Source organism: Theropithecus gelada, chromosome 12, assembly GCF_003255815.1.
Source record: "Theropithecus gelada isolate Dixy chromosome 12, Tgel_1.0, whole genome shotgun sequence".
NCBI lineage: Eukaryota > Metazoa > Chordata > Mammalia > Primates > Cercopithecidae > Theropithecus > Theropithecus gelada.
The window spans coordinates 36,702,450-36,720,811 of NC_037680.1; the positions used below are offsets into that span (position 1 = coordinate 36,702,450).

General features: G+C 41.3%; 1 protein-coding gene across 7 annotated transcripts in view; it reads right to left on the minus strand.

Moving 5' to 3' along the window:
• RBMS1 (RNA binding motif single stranded interacting protein 1) overlaps positions 1-18,362 on the minus strand; it is a 215,031-nt gene that overhangs the window by 117,921 nt on the left and 78,748 nt on the right. Inside the window, exon 1 of one of the 7 annotated variants that reach the window (XM_025404169.1) lies at positions 17,057-17,155. The exons of 5 other annotated variants lie outside the window; for them this stretch is intronic. Coding sequence is in view for 1 of the 2 variants with exons in the window: in XM_025404164.1 (XP_025259949.1) it covers positions 16,026-16,094 (69 nt within the window). In the remaining variant the exon portion in view is untranslated. Of the gene's footprint in view, positions 1-16,025; positions 16,524-17,056; positions 17,156-18,362 lie in introns of those variants that run through there. One more of the 7 variants, XM_025404164.1, reaches the window with a different exon arrangement.

Consider the following 18,362-nt stretch of genomic DNA (forward strand, 5'->3'; position numbering starts at 1 on the left):
TTTACAGAGGAAATCAAGTTAAAAATGAGGACTTAATCTAGTATGACTGGTACCATTATTAAAAAAGAGAAGTTTGGACACAGACAGGCAGGCACACAGAGAGAATGTCATGTAAAGACGAGTTATGTTGCCTCAGGTCAAGAACTACTAGGAGCTGAGAAGCCTAGAATGGATCCTTCCCTGGCACCTTCAGAGGGAGCATGGCCCTGCTGACCCCTTAATCTCAGAATGCTAGCCTCCAAAACTGAGAAAATAAGTTTCTGTGTTTAAGAAACACAGGTCTGTAGAACTTTGTTATAGCAACCCTAGCAAACTAATACTCAGGTGCTTCAGTAGTCTGCTTGGGCCAGGTTGTCTTGTTGACTAGTAAAACACACATTTTGCCATAAAATATTTTTTAAAGAAAAACATTAATATTTTGCTTCCATGACGCAACTTCTATTTTACCATGGCCTTCTGTCTCACCACTTCAGAATTATGGACAAGTCTTAGGGATTCAAAACAAAAATATCCAATGTAGGGCTGGGCACAATGGCTCACGCCTGTAATCCCGCACTTTGGGAAGCCAAGATGGGTGGACCACCTGAGGTCAGGAGTTCAAGACCAGCCTGGCCAACATGGTGAAACCCTGTCTGTACTAAAAATACAAAAACTAGCCGGGCGTGGTGGCGTGCGCCTGTAGTCTCAGCTACTGGGGAGGCTGAGGCAGGAGAAACGCTTGAACCCAGGAGACAGAGGTTGCATCGAGCCTAGATCGTGCCACTGCACTACAGTCTGGGTGACAGAGGGAGACTCTGTCTCAAAAAAAAACCACCCAAATTAATTAATTAATTAATTAATTAACAACCAACGTAGTAATGACTACACAGATGTATGAAGGATGCTTCCCCAAACAGAACCAAGCAAACGAACTATCTAATCAAGATTGAGCTCTTAATCCAAAACCTTTTAACCAAACCTATGAATCGGACCTACCTTCACTTCGTTTTATTTTTTACCTACCTATACTGATGGTGTTAATAAGTATTATCATCGGTTTGGGTTTCATTTTCTTTCAAGTCCTTCTGTGCATCTTCTGGTAAAAGTGTCAACAAAGAAGGATCCTATACATCAAGGGTCTGCAAACTATGGTCTGTGGGTCAAATACTGCCCGCAGCTGGCTTTTGTATTTAAAGTCTTACTGAAACACAACCATGCCCATTTGTTTATATATTATCTATGGCTGCCTTCCAGTTACAAAGGCAGTGCTGAGTAATTGTGACAGAGATCTTATGGCCTACAAAGCTTAAAATATTTACTATCTGGCCCTTCACAGAAAAAAATCTGCTGATCTCAACTACAGATAGTGTATGAAATATATGAGCAATTCCCACATAAACCTTTATTGCTTGTTTCTCTCGATTCTCAATAATCCCAATTCCACTAGTACTATTTTCCAATACTATTTCACACATTTGACAAGAGAACAATAAAAAGTGGAAGGGCATTCTAGCACTTTGGGAAGTCAAGGTGGGAGGACTGCTTGAGCTCAGGAGTTCAAGACCACTCTGGGCAACACAGTGAGATCTTATCTCTACAAAAAATTAAAAAATTAACTGCATGTGGTGGTGTGTGCCTGTAGTCTCAGCTATTTGGGTGGCTGAGGTGGGAGGATCGCTCCAGCTTGGGAGGTTGAGGCTGTAGTAAGATATGATTGCACCACTGCACCACACTCCAGCCTGGGTAACAAAGCAAGACCCTGTCTCAAAAAAAAAAAAGAGAGAGAGAAAGGACCTCTTAGAATGTTAAGTACTATCTTTCTTTTTGCTTAAATTTCTCTTAATGCGCGGCAGTTTTTCTGCATCCCTTTTAAAGAAATAAAAACAAACTTCGCAATGAATTGATGTCAAGAACATGGAAGATATATTTCCTTTTTTTCTCTATTCTAATTTAGTATCCTAATAAGCAGTTCAATAGAGTCAATTAAAGTGTAGAGTAACTCTAAGGTGACAATCAGCACAAAACAGCTCATTGAGAACCTTGTTTCTATACAGGAATCAAATCAAATGGACCTGCAAGAAAAAGGGTCAAAATTCAGGTAAATTGTAGCATGTCAGCTGCAAATTAGACAGGTTCTTACTAGGCACTTCTTAAATATCTGAACCTCTTATGGCACTAATTTCTAACTTACATAGTTACTTATACACTTGTTCCATAGTCTCTCTTAGACTGTAAGGTTGACAATAGGATTACTAATTTGTTACTGCCCTCAGGGCCTAACACAATTCTTGGCCCAAAATGTACTCTAAAATATTGACTGAATGAATGATACTCCAAGCTGAATTTGGTTGAAAATGGCCAAGCTGGCCGAGAGTAGTGGCTCACACCTGTAATCCTACCAACTTTGGGAGGCCGGCGGGGGGCGCGGATCACCTGAGGTCGGGAGTTCGAGACCAGCCTGACCAACATTGAGAAACCCCATTTCCACTAAAAATACAAAATTAGCCGGGTGTGGTGGCACATGCCTGTAATCCCAGCTACTTGGGAGGCTGAGGCAGGAGAAGCACTTGAACCTGGGAGGCAGAAGTTGCAGTGAGCCAAGATCGCGCCATTGCACTCCAGCCTGGACAACAAGAGCAAAACTCCATCTCCACAAAAAAAAAAAAAAAAAAACAAGAAAAAGAAAAAGAAAAAGAAAAAAAAGAAAATAGCCAAGCTTCACTGGCAGTCAGGATCCATGGGTTCTAGTCCTGGTTTTGTTACAAATAAGCTATGTGATGTTGGAACATCCTCACCTCTACAATGAGTACTGGGAAAAGCTGATCTCTGGGTCCTTTTGGCCTAGTATACTACACTTCTTTTGTAATAACACATTATATAATGAACATTCCTTCAGATCACTTCATCCGAAACACTAGTATCACATCGTAGAATTCATTCAGGATAAAATTTCATGTTGTAGACACCAGAAACAGTTGGTGAGGGAGACCGATAGACTTCCACCCACTTTTCTTTGGACTGTGCAACTAAGAACCTTAATATAGATTTTTTTTTTTAAATGGTACAAGTGAACAATTTAGTCTGGATTATCTGTTACAATAAAGGATGATCAAGCGGCCATTCAGAATTTTCAAGAACACATAGCAGTGTGTTCCTCACAGATGAGCCTTCTCCACAGTAGGGTTGTAAAGTCCTAACTGTGGTTTCTTCTATACAGGAACTTACACCTAGAAACCACAGAGAAAATTCTGCATGCTGTAATAAGTCAGGCAGGAAGGGACTGAAAGTATGCAAATTTTTCTACCCACAGCCAATTATATGAGAAAGACAAAACAAATTTAGAGGACAAAAGAATATTCATTATTAGAATGTGTGAGTTTTCCAGATCACTGACATTTTAAACTAGACTGATTTCTCAAGTCAGCTATCTTCACTTTGTAAATGCTTTAAAAAGCAATAAAACAGGTGGAAAAATTGACCTTAACAGAGGAGAAATTAAAAGCAAAAAAAGAAATGAGAGTTGGCAGATACTAGTTTATTTTGCTTGAAGTTAACATGCAACTTACTATTGCTAAAGGCCTACTCTATTCAGAGAATGATTTTTAAAACCTCACATAAAAACAATTCTGAAGTCCTATCAGTGATTTTTTTTTAAAAAGATATACTCTAACATTCATTAGAAAAACATTAGTGCAAGTGTGTGCCATACTTGGAAAAACAAAGATTTTAAGGTAGGATGGTGAAACACTAAGTAAAAGTCAGAAGATCCAGCTTTTCAAGCTGCGAGAATTTAAACAAATCACTCAATGTTTCTGGATTTTAATTAGGAGTAAATTAAAGGGGTTGAACCTGATAATCTCTAATGTCCCTTCCAACACTAAAATGCAAAACCTTCTTTTAAATAAGTGGTTCCCAAACTGTTCCATGAATATAATTAGTAAATATTCTAAAACTAAATTATTCCATGATCAAGTAATTCTAGGAAAATAAAGAAATGCATAAAGTCAGACAAATATCTCCACGGTAGGACTTCTTGAAGACTTTTTACTGCTAATTTACACTTTTACTCTCCTGGACAATACTACAGAGTATGTAGTGTTTCCGAAGTTTCTTTGTAAAATGAGTATTTTAATTTCTCAAACACTTTCAACCTTTAATAGAATCTGTGTACCTTAGTAAACACAATTAAGGAAAGCAGCTTTGAACAATAAACTTCTGAATTTAAAATCAGATGCTGAAAGAAGGAAAATGCTCACATAATAGTTGAGGGCATTTATTTCAGAAACTGTAATAACATCTCCATAGTGTTTACACATCATAAAGCACTTTATCTTACATTAACTCTTTTGACACTTAACCCTGAGAAGCAAGGACAGATATAATAATCCTCACAAGTCTTTCTCATCACAAGGATTTTTGGCTAATGAACAGAATGATCACAATTTTCTTCCACGATTATAACTGTAGGCTTTCCTTGACCCTTCCTCCAAAATCCTCTTTTGTATAAACTGACCTGTTAGGAGACACCCCAAGGAAGGTGGGAAGCATCCAGAGTACCTGTGCCAGGTAATGTGCCAAGTGCTGTCACGCAGATGATGTCATGTAATCATCTCAATAACACTGAGTAACTATTATCCCTGGTTTTGCTGCCAAGGAAATTAAGACCCAGAAAGTTTAAGAAATGCCCCTTCAAGTGATAGAGTTGGGATCCACACCAATGTCCACCGTTTTTTCTTTAAAAGCAACCTGTGTTTTGAAATGGTTTGATGATGAAATTTTTCTAAACCGACTTTGGCCATGTGGTTCAGTTGAAAAAAATTAACATTTTTATTTGGATTTGTGTGTCACGGTTGGTGGAATCTGTTTGAAATATGATCTGATTTATACAAATATTACAACAGTAGTTAGAAGGAGGTATAATTTATACAAGAACCTCATCTTAATAATTATAACCACCTGAGTTCTTACTAGGTGCCAGACAGACCCATATGTACTATCTCATTTAATCCTCCAAACAAGTCCACAAGGTAAGGATCCCGGGACTACTCTACGTTCAAGGCTTTTACCTCAGAATTTCCTCTCTGAAGTAGCCTGTTGGTTTCACCTCTCTCTCCCAGGGACTTTTTTTTTTTTTTTTTTTTTTTGGAGACGAAGGAAGTCTCACTCTGTCGCCCAGGCTGGAGTGCGGTGGCCCGATCTCGGCTCACTGCAACCTCCGCCTACCGGGTTCAAGCAATTCTCCTGCCTCAGCCTCCTGAGTAGCTGGGATTACAGGCAGGCGCCACCAAATCCAAATAATTTTTGTATTTTTAGTAGAGACGGGGTTTCACCATGTTGGTCAGGTTGGTCTCGAACTCCTGACCTCGTGATCCGTCTGCCTCGGCCTCCCAAAGTGCTGGGATTACAGGCGTGAGCTACCGCGGTGGGGAATGTCTACCTGCGTATGCACGTGGTACTCTCAGCGAGAGGTCTGGGGACTTCCCCTAGGCGGAAGGATCTTATCAGAATCTCCATGCCCCTCCCTATCCCAAAAGCTCACTGTCTTTCTTGATTTCACCAGTTTTCTTAGCCTTTGTAACAGTGCTCTCAATTTTCACAGCACACTCATCTTACCAATGTCAAACCCTATATAAACCCATTATCCAGATGCTTTCCCTTACTTATTGCTGATGGAGGGTCAGGACACCACGCCAACTCATATTCCGAACTCCCATGAGTCCTTACTACTGCTTAAGTCATCCTTGCACTCATCTCTGTTTGAATGCTCACCAAATTCCCAAGAGCATTATTCCAAATCTTTTGTCATACTCCTTAAACTGAAAATCTCATCTTTTTTATTTTATAGAATCTGAACAGACAACCTTGCTTCCTTACTGAATCCTAAGCTTTTATAAACAGGTGAGCTTCACTGGCCTTCCTGCCATCTCTAGCATAACCCATTTTCTCCTTCCTGTAATCACTGTCAGGAAGACCTCTAAGGAGCCCTTTCCTATAAGACTAATCCTGCCTCAACCTTTCATAAAAGTAAGTCCTATTTCCAAATATTCCCTCTTTTTTTCTAGCACCTTGCTCTACCTACAAACACAGTCAGATGCTGAAATAATTTTGTCTCTAGGTTGTCACTTGAAATTTTCAGGGAAAAAACTCTCTCTTTGGCATTTGATTTTCCTAAAGACACACCCTCTTCTTTCATTCACTCTTTAAACCCTTTGGAATGTGCTTCCCCCACCCCTGCCTCCACCCTCCTTTCCTGTCCACCACACACACAGGACTCCATTGAGACTTCTGTTTCAAAAGCTTACAAAGACCTCCCAATGGATATTTCCAATGGCCCTTTACTAGGCTTTTGTCTTTCTTGACCTCTTGGCAACATTTAATGGAGCTGACCACCTCTTCTTAAAACTTTGTTCTCCTTGGCTTCTGTGACACCTTCTGGATTCTCTCAGTTTTCTGCCACTTCTTTCCCCCTACTTTGCCTAAGGCTCCCCCCTACTCCTGCCCAGTATAGAATCTGTGCTCCCCAAAGTCTGTCCCATCTCTTGTCTTGACACATTCTCTCCTCGGAGTGCTTTAATCCATTCTCAGTGCTCCACCAATAGTCTGAGAAGTTTCTGTGCTTCTTCCTCAGAGCTCCAGTTCTCTAATTGCTTGCTAGCAATTTCTGCCTGGGATGGCAAGTGGGAAGAATAATGTGTAATTCACGTGGACAAGTTAAAATGGCCAAACCGAACTCACTGCCTTTCCCCAGAAATTCTTTTATTTTGGTAGGCTGAATACTCTAAACCACTCACCACTCTACCTGCCCATCTTCCATATTCCTTTGAGGTGGGAGATGTTTTAAATAACCAATGTACTTGTTGGACTATAGAGGTTAAAGGTGACTGTATAGTTATGAATGACATATATTACCAAGAATGAAATTTGCCATATAACAATGTGATTGAGACGATCCAGGACAAACACGAAAATCCATGCAGACATGTGAGCCAGCTTCTACTCTGACTTCCAGGTAATCTCAAGGGAGCGGTAAAGAAACACAACCATCTCCCCAACCAAAATAACTTCCTCAAGTGGTTTTCACTAGGGGGGTGGGATTAGTCATTTAGGCTGGATGATTCTTCCTTATAAGAAACTGACCTGGACACTGCAGGATATTATGCATCCCTGGTGTCTGGACACTGAGTATCAGAATTCAACAATCCCTCTCCAATTTATTTTAACAGCAAAATAATAATAATAATGTAGAAAATCCCTGTAATAGAAAAGCTGGATTTTTCCTCATCACTGAGCCCCAGAGCAAAAAAGGTTGCAGTAACTTTTCATTTTCCCAATCATTTAAGACTAGAAACCTACGATGGTATATTCCCAAGATCTTCCCCTCCCCATCCAGCCAGCCACCAGCCAAATCTTGTCAATTCTTTCTACACAATATCTTGAATCCATTCTATTTAATACATTCACACTGCCACATTTTATGTTTTTATTTCAACTGAAACAATACCTTCTAAACTCAGACTCTGCTCTCACCAATTTAACAAGCTTGCTCCTATTGGCCTCTGTTCTTCAAACTCTACCCTGCAGTCAACCTAACCTGAACTACCCACTGCTTCCCTGATAAAGCCCATGTTTTCTATCTTCAAATCTCTGCTGAATCAATGTTCTTTTTAACCTGAAATGTCACCTTCCATGATGCAACCAATTATCCTGTTTCCTGAGTTAGAAAGTTTGGTCAAGTCCTCCCTCTCCTTCCAAATGCAGTCACAAAAACTTCTGGAAGACAAGATCCCTCTGACAAATGGATGAAAGCTATGAATCTCTACCCAGGAAATAGCCAATGTATGCACATTTTGCATACAATTTTAAGGGCTTCCTGTATTTGAATATCTACAAAATTTGGTCACTCCTCCTGCCTACAATTTAACTGACTTCTTCTGGGTCCTCACCAGTGCTCAGCTGTTTTAACAACTAGCTAGCTGGTTTCCCTGCCCAGCTTCTCCCCTAATGTGCACCAGTGCTTTCTCCTGCATGCCACCCATTTACTTCGCAAGGATTCCTGTCTGCTTTTTTAGAAAAAACAATCACTTACACCTACAACTCAATTAATTATAACTCGATGTTTTTGAGCCCCTGTTAAACTTTCAGTTAAACAAAAGAACTATTCACTCTCTTAGAACTGGTCTGATACATTTAACATATAAAACTGAGAATACAAAGTAGAGCCAAAGTACTTTCTAGAATATCTGAATTGGTAGGGTTGGGTTGATCACAAATGGTCTTCCAAAAAGGTGATTTTTATAGGCAGTTCTCCAAAGAGGAGAGAGACAAAGAGATCTTATCTTAGAACAGAGAAACAAAATGATGATAGGATTGATAACTAAGAAAAAAAGGGGGAGATGTAAGAATCTGAGATAATTCAAAACAATGAGGCTACATATTTGCTCCCAACATACACAGCACCAAAACAATGAGACTGGAACCCATTTTGTAAAGTGATACATTAACTAGCAAAGTAAGAAACGGACAAGGTAATAGTGCTTTCTTCTCTCTTAGCCCTACTTCCCCTTCCCTCTCTTCAGCACTCCCTCCTCCCCTTCTTGCTCTGGAGCTTTGCACCCTCTGCAGTGCACACCTAAAACTCTCCAGACACACTGAAAACTCCCCTGGGTTATACACTAACAACTGCTTCTACAATGCTGACATTATCGGTACCTTGTACTTCTTACAGAAATCCTTACTCTTCCATTATATATTAAAGAAGCCTCTAAAGAAGCCACACCTCCCACTGCACTGCCCTTTCAAAAAGTGAAAAGCTTGCACACGTATCCTGGAACTGGAAATAAAATAAAATAAAATTTAACAAGCAAAAGAAAGAAAAGGAAAAATACAAACATATATATGACAAAAAAAAAAAAAAAGAAGCTAAGAGCCAAAAAGGAAGTTTGCAATGAAGACAATCGTATGTATTCATAATAAAATAAACCCAAAGGATTCCAACATAGGTAGGACAGCCTTTGTCTGTCACATTTAATATAGAAATTAAATATGGAGAAAATGTATCTGTCCACAAAACAGCTGTAAGTCAAATGAAACAGGTGAGTGTGATAATGCCTCCATATTTAGAATATTTAGAATAGCTACTCTCCGGAAAAGTAATCTAGAATATGAAATTTCACATATATAGCTATGTTTCCCCCTCAGTAACTCTGTAGATAAATTTGTGCCTTAAAAACGTTTTAAAAAGTACAGAAGGCCTATTTAAAATATGTATAAAAATAGGAAAATTTTAAGTTATTAAGTATAAAAAGTATCTGTCAGAAATAACTGATTTCTAAAAAGGTAGTAGAGGAGTTTGCAGGAAATAAAAATAATACATAAAGAATAGGAAAGGACCACCCCTCAAAACTCAGGCATTAGAAACAAGCAGTACCTTCACGCTTGATTGAAATTCTCAAAATGAATTCTTTGGGGTTTCACCACAATTTTGAGAAATTTAAAAAATACAATTTGTTAGGTTTTTTTGTTTCGCTTTGTTTTTTTCACAGTCTTTTTCTTGATAACCAAAGGACTGCATGCTCATTGTAGGGGACAAGAGGGACTGGATGGTTGTAAAAAATGTAAAGGATCATAAAAAAGTCACCTGTGATTCTATAGCAGAGGAAGCCATTTATTAATATTTTGGCATATTTCCTTCCAGTTTTTAAAAATACATTTTTGAGACTGTATTGCATATACAATTGACAAACAAAAGATAATCTCTAGTTTACATTATTCTGTTATGAAATTCCATATGTTTAAATGAATAAAGCAGAGCCAACATCGATTTCTATTTATTAGGGTACTGTTCTGCGTAACACCAAGTTTCTTGCTGCTGCTGTTGTTATAGTAAGTGCTAAATCCCAACAGTTATACTGATTTTTATTTTAGTCCAGGATTACATTTGCTCCATTTAATTCTTCCACCTTATCCTAATTCCAGGAAATGCTTTCTTCCTTTCCTCAGTGTGTTCTATACTATTTTAAAGTTTACACCAAGATTTTAGAATGTGTTAAGCAAAGCACTCTGTACAGATGCGAGTTTAAAAACAAACACCCACTAAACACCTACAGATGTCCAAGGACAAAAAAAATGTTTATTTTTCTGAGTAATGCAAAGACAATATCTTTGAAAATCAAACATACAAACAAGACAAAGGAAAGAATTCAGGAAATAATCATGCATCTACTAATAATCACATCTGTTTTCCAGCAAATTAAAAAGTAGCATTTTTCACTGATAAGAATGATCAATGCTCTTTTTACCTTCCTAATATATCTGCATGAAATAAAGAAGAAAGGATTGAAAGTCTTCCCCAGAGAGGAAGCAAATTCTGCTATCGAGAGCATAAACCATGACCAACTGTTTTAAAAATATGGTGGGATCCACTTTTCTACTTCTTGGTACTTTCTTTTTTAAAAAAAAATGTGGTTAAGAATTTCATTTTCAACCTCAGGTCCTTACTCCTTTTTCAGGCTGCCTCTCATTCTAACACAGTCCATTCTTAGAGGCTGTAAACACGGTCCATTCTTAGGCGACCGTGTCAAGGTCTCCCTAGACCACACAGAAGTCGCCTAGGACCACCCGCTGTTGCTTGCTCTGTGGGGACATTAATAATAGCACCTTAGAAGGATTAACAACAACAACCCTGTGAAGTGGGCACTGTTATCTTTACTTAGCAGAAACTCAGACTTAGGGAGGTTAAGTGAAAAAGCATACAAATGGTAGAGCCAGAACTTAAGCTATAGTCTTTCAATTAGGTAGAGTGCAGGCAGAAGCACGGACCAAATAGTTCAAGAAGGTAAGATGTGAAATGTGCATTGTTATCAGGGCCTAAGGAATATGCTAAGGGGCAAAATTTTCAGTGGAAAAAGTAAGAATAGTATGTCTTCTTATCATGATTTTTTTTATAACTAGTTTTAAAAAGTGAACTGGATTTCCCTGAGAGAGGGTTGCTAGATTTAGCAAATTTTAAAATGCAGTATGATGAAAATCTGGGACATACTTATACTAAAAAATTATTCACTGTTTATCTGAAATTCAAATTTAACTCAGTGTCTAGTATGTTATCTGTGAAAGTATTTATAAAACAAACAAAAACACTAATACATTCAAAAGCTACAATTCTCACATCTGAAATCTGGACACTCTGTGGGCCACATGTCTTTGGGAGGCCACGTAAAGAGAAGTGTAGTGAGGCCACAGCTGTTCTTGACAGGCTTTCCTTCTTCCTCCTAGTAGCAAACCCAGCCCTTGACTCCAGGGACCTAGCTTTCACCAAGTAGGCCACTTAATGTCATTGCCTCAAAGCTCCAGACCTTCTCTCTATGGATGCTATGAAGATTAAGTATGACTGAGGTTTATACATCCTTAAAATATTTATTTACTGGCTGAGTACTTTATAAATATATTCTCAGAAACCTGGATCAGATAGACTCTTACCCTCCCGACCAAGAAAGGTCTCAAAAATAAAAGTACTACTAATATATGGTAAGCCCAGTTGACAGTAATCTCTGAAAATAAGGAAAAGCAAAACACTAGAAATATGTTCAAAACCTGAAGTGAACTATGGGCCATGTAGTGAGATGCCAAAATGGGACATTTCTACTAGGGACCCCTAGTAGAAAAAGTGGACAATCATGATGAATTGTACAGTTTTCAAATGGTTATGTATGGGCAGATTTTAAAACATCATCATCATGACTCATAGATCCTACCTGATCACAAATACATAGAGATAACATAACATAAAAATGGGCCAAGACTTTTCTTATACATACCAATTTACCTTTCTGCTACTCTCCCCTAAACCTCCAATCTCTGTAGCTTGAAAACGTTTACTTTAAAACAACAACAACAAATTGGGACTGTTTCAGGCAGTGTTCATTTAAATATCTTCTATGCACAAGTTTAATCTTCAAACTTTAACAAAACCCAATCTACTAAACACAAATTGCTGTGAACAGAAACTGCCTGAAGAGGATTAATCAACAGCTTTGTATGTCATCCTCTAAACAAGGCCAAACACTGAATCACTGTTGAATTCCTCACGTGCAGCTACACCCAGTTAATCTTGAAGAAGGCAGTAAACTATGTAAATCTACTTAAACTGGGAAGATAAGTACTTCCCTCATCAAAAGTTAGCAACATTTAACAAGTACAACTATTGGAGGACAAGATCATTTGTAAAGAAAAAGAAATACACACACAGACATAAACATACACATACACACAGGCAGGAGAATTTTGCATTCACTCCCCTACCTCCAAAACCCTACTGGAAGCCACTAGGACAACATACTATTCAGCAAAAAAGGCCTTCCTACATGCCACAATGTGCAGAAACCAAAGTATGGTTGGTTTGTAACTTAACTACCTCAAGAAAGCAGTTCCAAAATGAAAGGAAGTAAGGAAACAGGAAGAGGAGTAGCTAATAAAAGAATTCAAGAAACAACACAAAGGAAAAATGAAAATACCAATTTTCTATATCTAAAAGCCTTTGAGTATAAATCACTTCTTTTGTTTTAAAACACACAAATATTTTCACAACTACAAAAGTCCTGATAAATGGTTTCATTTTGGTTTTTGGGTGCTCTTTTCATATAATCAGATTGGATTTGCTTAATGAACACCATATACTTCAAAGTCACAGTCAACAGTAATAGAACGTACACATTTGTCCACTGAGACTTGAACCAATCATCTTTATCTAGATACTGCCTACTGGGTTATCACTCCATTCAAAAGCTTCTCACTTTGACCTGAGCTGAGCAGGTGTATTTCTAATGTGCTCACAGGCCTGTGAGGCAGGAAAATCCTGTTGATCCCAGATGATGCCAGAGATCAGTACTCCCTGATGCCCTGGCTACACTACGTGGGGGCAGGTGAGGGATGAGTACCAACCACCTCTGCTTTAACTGAAACTAGCTCACGCCTACACAGTCGGCCCTCCGTATAAAGAGGTTCTGCATCCGCCTACTGCGGATTAAAAATATTTCTAGGAAAAACAATAAAAATAGCAATAAAACAATTGGAAAATAATACAGTATAACAATTATTTACATAGCATCTACATTGTATCAGGTATAATAAGTAATCTAGAGATTAAAAAATACGAGAGGATGTACATAGGTTATATACAAATACTATGCAATTTTATATCAGGAACTTGAGCCATCCTGGAACCAATCTCCCTCGGATGCTGAGAGATGACTGTGTACGTAAAATGTAAAAAGCTTTAAGAGTTGTACAATCATTCAGCACAGCCATATTTTTATATCAATGCTGCTTCCAAACATCACAAACTTACCATCTGTATCATCCATTTACTTCATCATTCACCTCCTAGCTCACAAGTTCTCCCTCCCCAAAAAGGTGGGAGGAATCCCTAAACTGGTCTTCTGAGATTAGAAGGGTGATGGGCAATGATGCAGATAAACTCTCTATGGGTTTCTACTGAGGTGTACATGTAGGCAGGCAGCTGTAGTGTGGTGGTTTGAAGGGAGTAATTGTCAGGGTTCAAATTCTGGCTCTGCACTTTGAGTTGTACAGACTTTGGGCAATTTGCTTAAATCTATGCCTCAGTGTTCTTAATTGTAAAATGGATATACTAATATTGCCTGCATCATAGGACTTTCAAGATGACTAAATGAGTTAATCTGCCAAAAACATTCCGAACAGCAATCAGCAGGTAGTGAAGTACTCAATGAAAGTTAGCTATTACTATTATGTATGTATAATGCAAGTGTGATTCCGAACCATTACAGTGTTTTTTCCAAAGGTTACTGTAAAGTATTCCTTACATTCCATTTTTCTTTTTTTCTTCGGGCAAATTATCTGAGATCAGCTCTAACAGTTGATTATGTATTTCTAGACTAAAATCAAACAGCATCACATACCTAAAATTTGCCAATTCTTTCATCAAAATGAACAAACTAATATGAACTGCAAGGTTGAAGCTTAACATCACAAAATCTTATAAAAAGCATTAATTAGACTTCCCATTTAGCCTAAGCCAGGATGAGATCACAAAGTCACTCATGGTAACCAGGTCCCCGCGCTGGAAGTGTGCTTTCCCAGTGAATGGCTAAATACTAACAAAAGAAACCTTTGACTCAAATACCACTGGTACCCGGGGTCTTGTGTCTGTATAATGCCTACACATTCATTTCTTTCTTTGCCTATAGAAAAAAAGAAAGTCTGTTTGTTTTTCTGATTCAGTCAGCCCTTTTAGTCTTTGAATCTAAGGAGAGCCCTGTGAAAAGAAGAGCATCTTATCAGCATGCTCCAGACCAGCAGGCTACCCTCCTTCACACACAAAACCTCCAGCCCCTCACAGCCAAAGGCCTCGCCCTCAGAGCCATTTCCCCATTTCAGAGCTAACACCCCGCCGGGTTTTGACAACAAATAAATGAATACACAAGGCCCTAACATAATTAGCCATCTTTTCAGGTAGAGTGAGGTGGGTGGGGGACGAGGGGTTGCAAGGGGAATGTTTATTGTAAATTGGTCGCATTTATGAAGTTGACGTAAGTGTACTGGATCCGAGAGCATTTCTTTTAAATGAAGCCACATGAAATGACTTCGAGATGCCTGCTTCGGAATCTTAACTATCTTAGCATATCCTTCAGCGGAGTCACAAATGCAGATTTTATTTATTTAATTAAAGGAAAGAACTTCTTAACCCAGGTAAAAGTTCCATGGACTTCCACATCAAGGGCACACAGACCACGGTGTGTGTACTGCCTCTTTAAAGGAAAGTTAACATAGAAAAGAACCAAACACCAGAAGGCAGAAAACATTTCTTTTTGACACTGCCAAAATACTTGCAAATATACTTATGCTAGGACACACACACACAAAAAGAATGACTCTGACAACAAGACCTAAACATAATCAATAATCCTGTAAACACCTAAAGGGAAGCCACCAGGCATCACTGTCATCGCTCGTGATCTTAAGAGAGCCACGGTCTGCAAGAAGGCTACAGTTCGCTTGTATCCTTACTGGGATAATAACTTAATTGATTTGTCTCAGTGGCTAAGGATGTAGACAAGAGATTTATTATGGAGGAAAAATATCTGCAATCCTGTTTTTGTTTTCTCAACAAGCATCTTGCCACTGACCTCTAAATCAGTTTAACCTTTTCTAAACAGACCTGCACATTTTTTAGATAATTTAAAGCTAGGTTTTGTTATTGCTGCTGCTGAAAGGCTCTGTGAGATGTATCACAACATGGCTTCAGTAACCTTCTTTTAAAAACAAAGATGAAAAATAAAACAAAAGGCCTCAACTATAAGCTCCCAGCTCCATTCCTTTTCCCGGCAGGGGATTGTGATCTAACCACTGAAGTGGCTTTGGAGTTCAATCTGTTAAAAAATGTATGAAACAGTATTAAAATAGGAAAGAGCATGTGTATGACTCAGGCATATCCAAGTATCTTCTGCAACTAGGATGTCACAGGATTTCCCTGTGCTACTGAAAACCTTGAGAAAGTGACAGTAGAAGTTCCTGTTTTTTTTTTTTTTTCTTTAAGTGAGGGGGGCGCGCGCGAACAAACACACAGACACACACAGACACACACACACACACACACAGACACACGTCTTCCGGGTTTCCTACGAATCAGACAGGTTCTCTGAGGTTCCAAGCGAAGACTGCACACCAGCGAGACGACTTATTACCGTACTCCGCTACACACAAAGGTTTCGGGAAAAACCCAAACTTGTTGCAGAGCTGGGTGAAGCCCCTGGCCCGGCGCGCTTCTGCCCTCGCCGCCTCTCCGCCCCTGCCCCTTCCTCCACTTCCCAACCTGCCCGGCCCGGGCGGCGGCGGGGGAGAGAGCATCTCCCCTGCTCAGGTCGCCGGCCGAGCCGTCCCCGTGGGCCGCCTTCCTGGGAAACAAGGTCACCGCCCAGCCGGTCCCTCCGAGGAGGCGCGGAGCCCCCGGGCGCGGCCGCCTTTGTAACGCGGGGCTCGCCGGCCTCGGCGCGGCATCCCGGCCGCCGCCTCACCTGCTTGCGATAGGGCGTCCTGCAGTTGCTGCTGCCTCCGGGGTTGCCACTGCTGCTGGGGAAGATCATCGCTGCGGGCGGCGGGTGCGGGCGCCGGCGCGGGGCAGCCTCGCCGCGAGGGGGAGGGCGCAAGGAGGGGGCCGGCCGGGCCCGGGGCCGCGGCAGCTCTGGGAACTCCCTCTCGCCGCGCGGCGGCGGCCGGCGGGGGCTGCAGCTCCGCGCTGACTTCCCCTCCGCCCTCGACCTCCGCACTCGCCTAAAAGTGCGGCGCGGCGGCGGGCGAGACTCGAGCAGCTGGGGCAGCCGCCGCCCTGCGTGCCATGGACGGGTGTTCGCGCGCGGAGCTGGCGGCGTCGCCGACTCTCCCGGCGGCAGCGGAGGAGCAGCGCCGCCGCGTCCCCACCTACCGCGGCCTCAACCACCGCCCTGAGAGCGCGCCGGCCGGGGGCGGGGAGGCGGTCGCGCACCGCCTCGCGCCGCGCCCAGGCCCACCCGCGCCTCCCCGCCCGCCCGCTGGGCGCGGCGCCCGCCGCCCCACCGCCCGCCCGGCCGCCGCGCTCTCCCTCCCAGGCTCGGGGCCGGAGCCGGGGCCGGGCGGCCCGGGGAGCCGCCGGCGCCCCCGCTCTGGTGCAATGGTTGGGTCTGGCTCCCCGCATGCCTCACATTCCTCGGAGTAGCCAACCCCCCTCCTCTGTTCTTTTTCCCCCTGGGTTCTTTCCTAAGCACCAACGGCACCTTTGCACCCCGGCTGGAAGCCCCTTTTAAGGGCGTCGCTTCGGGGACCACTCTGGCACCTGGGTCTTCCCTGTCTTCTTCACCTTCAAACTAGGCCCCCTCGCCACTCTTCAAGAAAAGGTGCGGACAATTACCCCTACTTCAACGAACACACGACCCTCCCTTCAAACCTCTGCACGTCTCCATCCCCCGATTCACACGCTAAAATTTTAGCAAAGGAAACAGTTCTCCACTCCCCAGCCCCTCACCCAAATACGATCAGTAAAGTTTTGTTTTATTCCTAAGCCAGAGTTTACCAGCTTTCCTTCAAGATGATAATATCAAGGAACGAAAATCATTTAAGAGTATCGGTTTGGTAAACCTTTCTCCCTGAAAACTGGAAGTGTAATCCTTCCTTATGTTAATTATTAGATGCGACACGAATGTGTTCTCTTCGAAGGACACAGAAACTCGGCAAAAAAAAAAAGAGACAAAGGGAGGAGGGACTTCCCTTTGTTTCCCGATGTAAATGACCTAAGGCTGCTCAAGCTGTCCCTTTTCTCGACCACCTTTCCGTGGACGTATGAAGCCCCGAACCTGTGCAGTGCAGAAGGCCTCCACGGCAGCCCGGACTGGCAGAGCCTGCGGTCTCTGGATAAGCCACTGGGACGGGCTTGCCATCCTTCAAATTGGCCTGTTCCACGGTGACTTTTACCGAATACTATCGCTGCAGTAAATATTACAGAGTTCTTCCTTGGTTTCTGGTCTCTTAATACCTTCCTGGAAAGGCTCATCTGCCATGATAATGAAAAATCCTAACTTGTCTAAAAAGTGAAGGCGTATGCCTTCTGGCTTCCCTAAGGAAAACAGTGTCCCCTGTGGAAATGAAGTCTTCTGGCAAAGCTGTGGCCATTCAAAGGCTTTTCTAGCTGCGAGGAACTGGAAAAAATATTCATCCTAGATATCCTGCTGGTGACTTAGTGAACCCCTTCCATACTCAGGCTCTTCCAACATTCCGCAGCCAGATAACTGGAAAGCCTCACCTATTAAACATAACCGTATAAAACACACATGTAATTCCGAATTCTTTTCATTAAAAAAAAAAAGCAAAGTAACTTATTCCGGGCACAGTACTAGGTGCACAATGGACGAGTAAGAACTTGCCAGACAAAATTCACGTAAAAATCTGTCCTTTAAAGTGATTAAATATCAAACACAGTATAATGAGCATTCAGTGAAAGTTGGTGTATCTGCTGGAACTATTTTCTGCTAGACAACTGTTTTGACTGCCCTTTTGCTGTCTCCTCTCACTAGGATGCTTTACTGCAAGTTACCAAGCACCAGTATAAAATAGAAGACGCTCATCAGAATGTTCAAGTCATAGGTGCCTTTCTCTGAGAACTTACTGCTCAACACCCCAGCAGCTCAGACCTGTCATCTGTGCATCTATGGAAAAAATTCCCTGTACGACCTCAGTTGTCAAGAGTGGTCTCTTAGGAAACCACAATGTAAACCACAAAAGAACAGCACCGATTAATTTTTCTATGGCTGTACTCTAAGGTCATAATATTTTGGACGCTGTGCAGTCCAGAATGCTAAAATTTGATTGGATACACTCTGCAA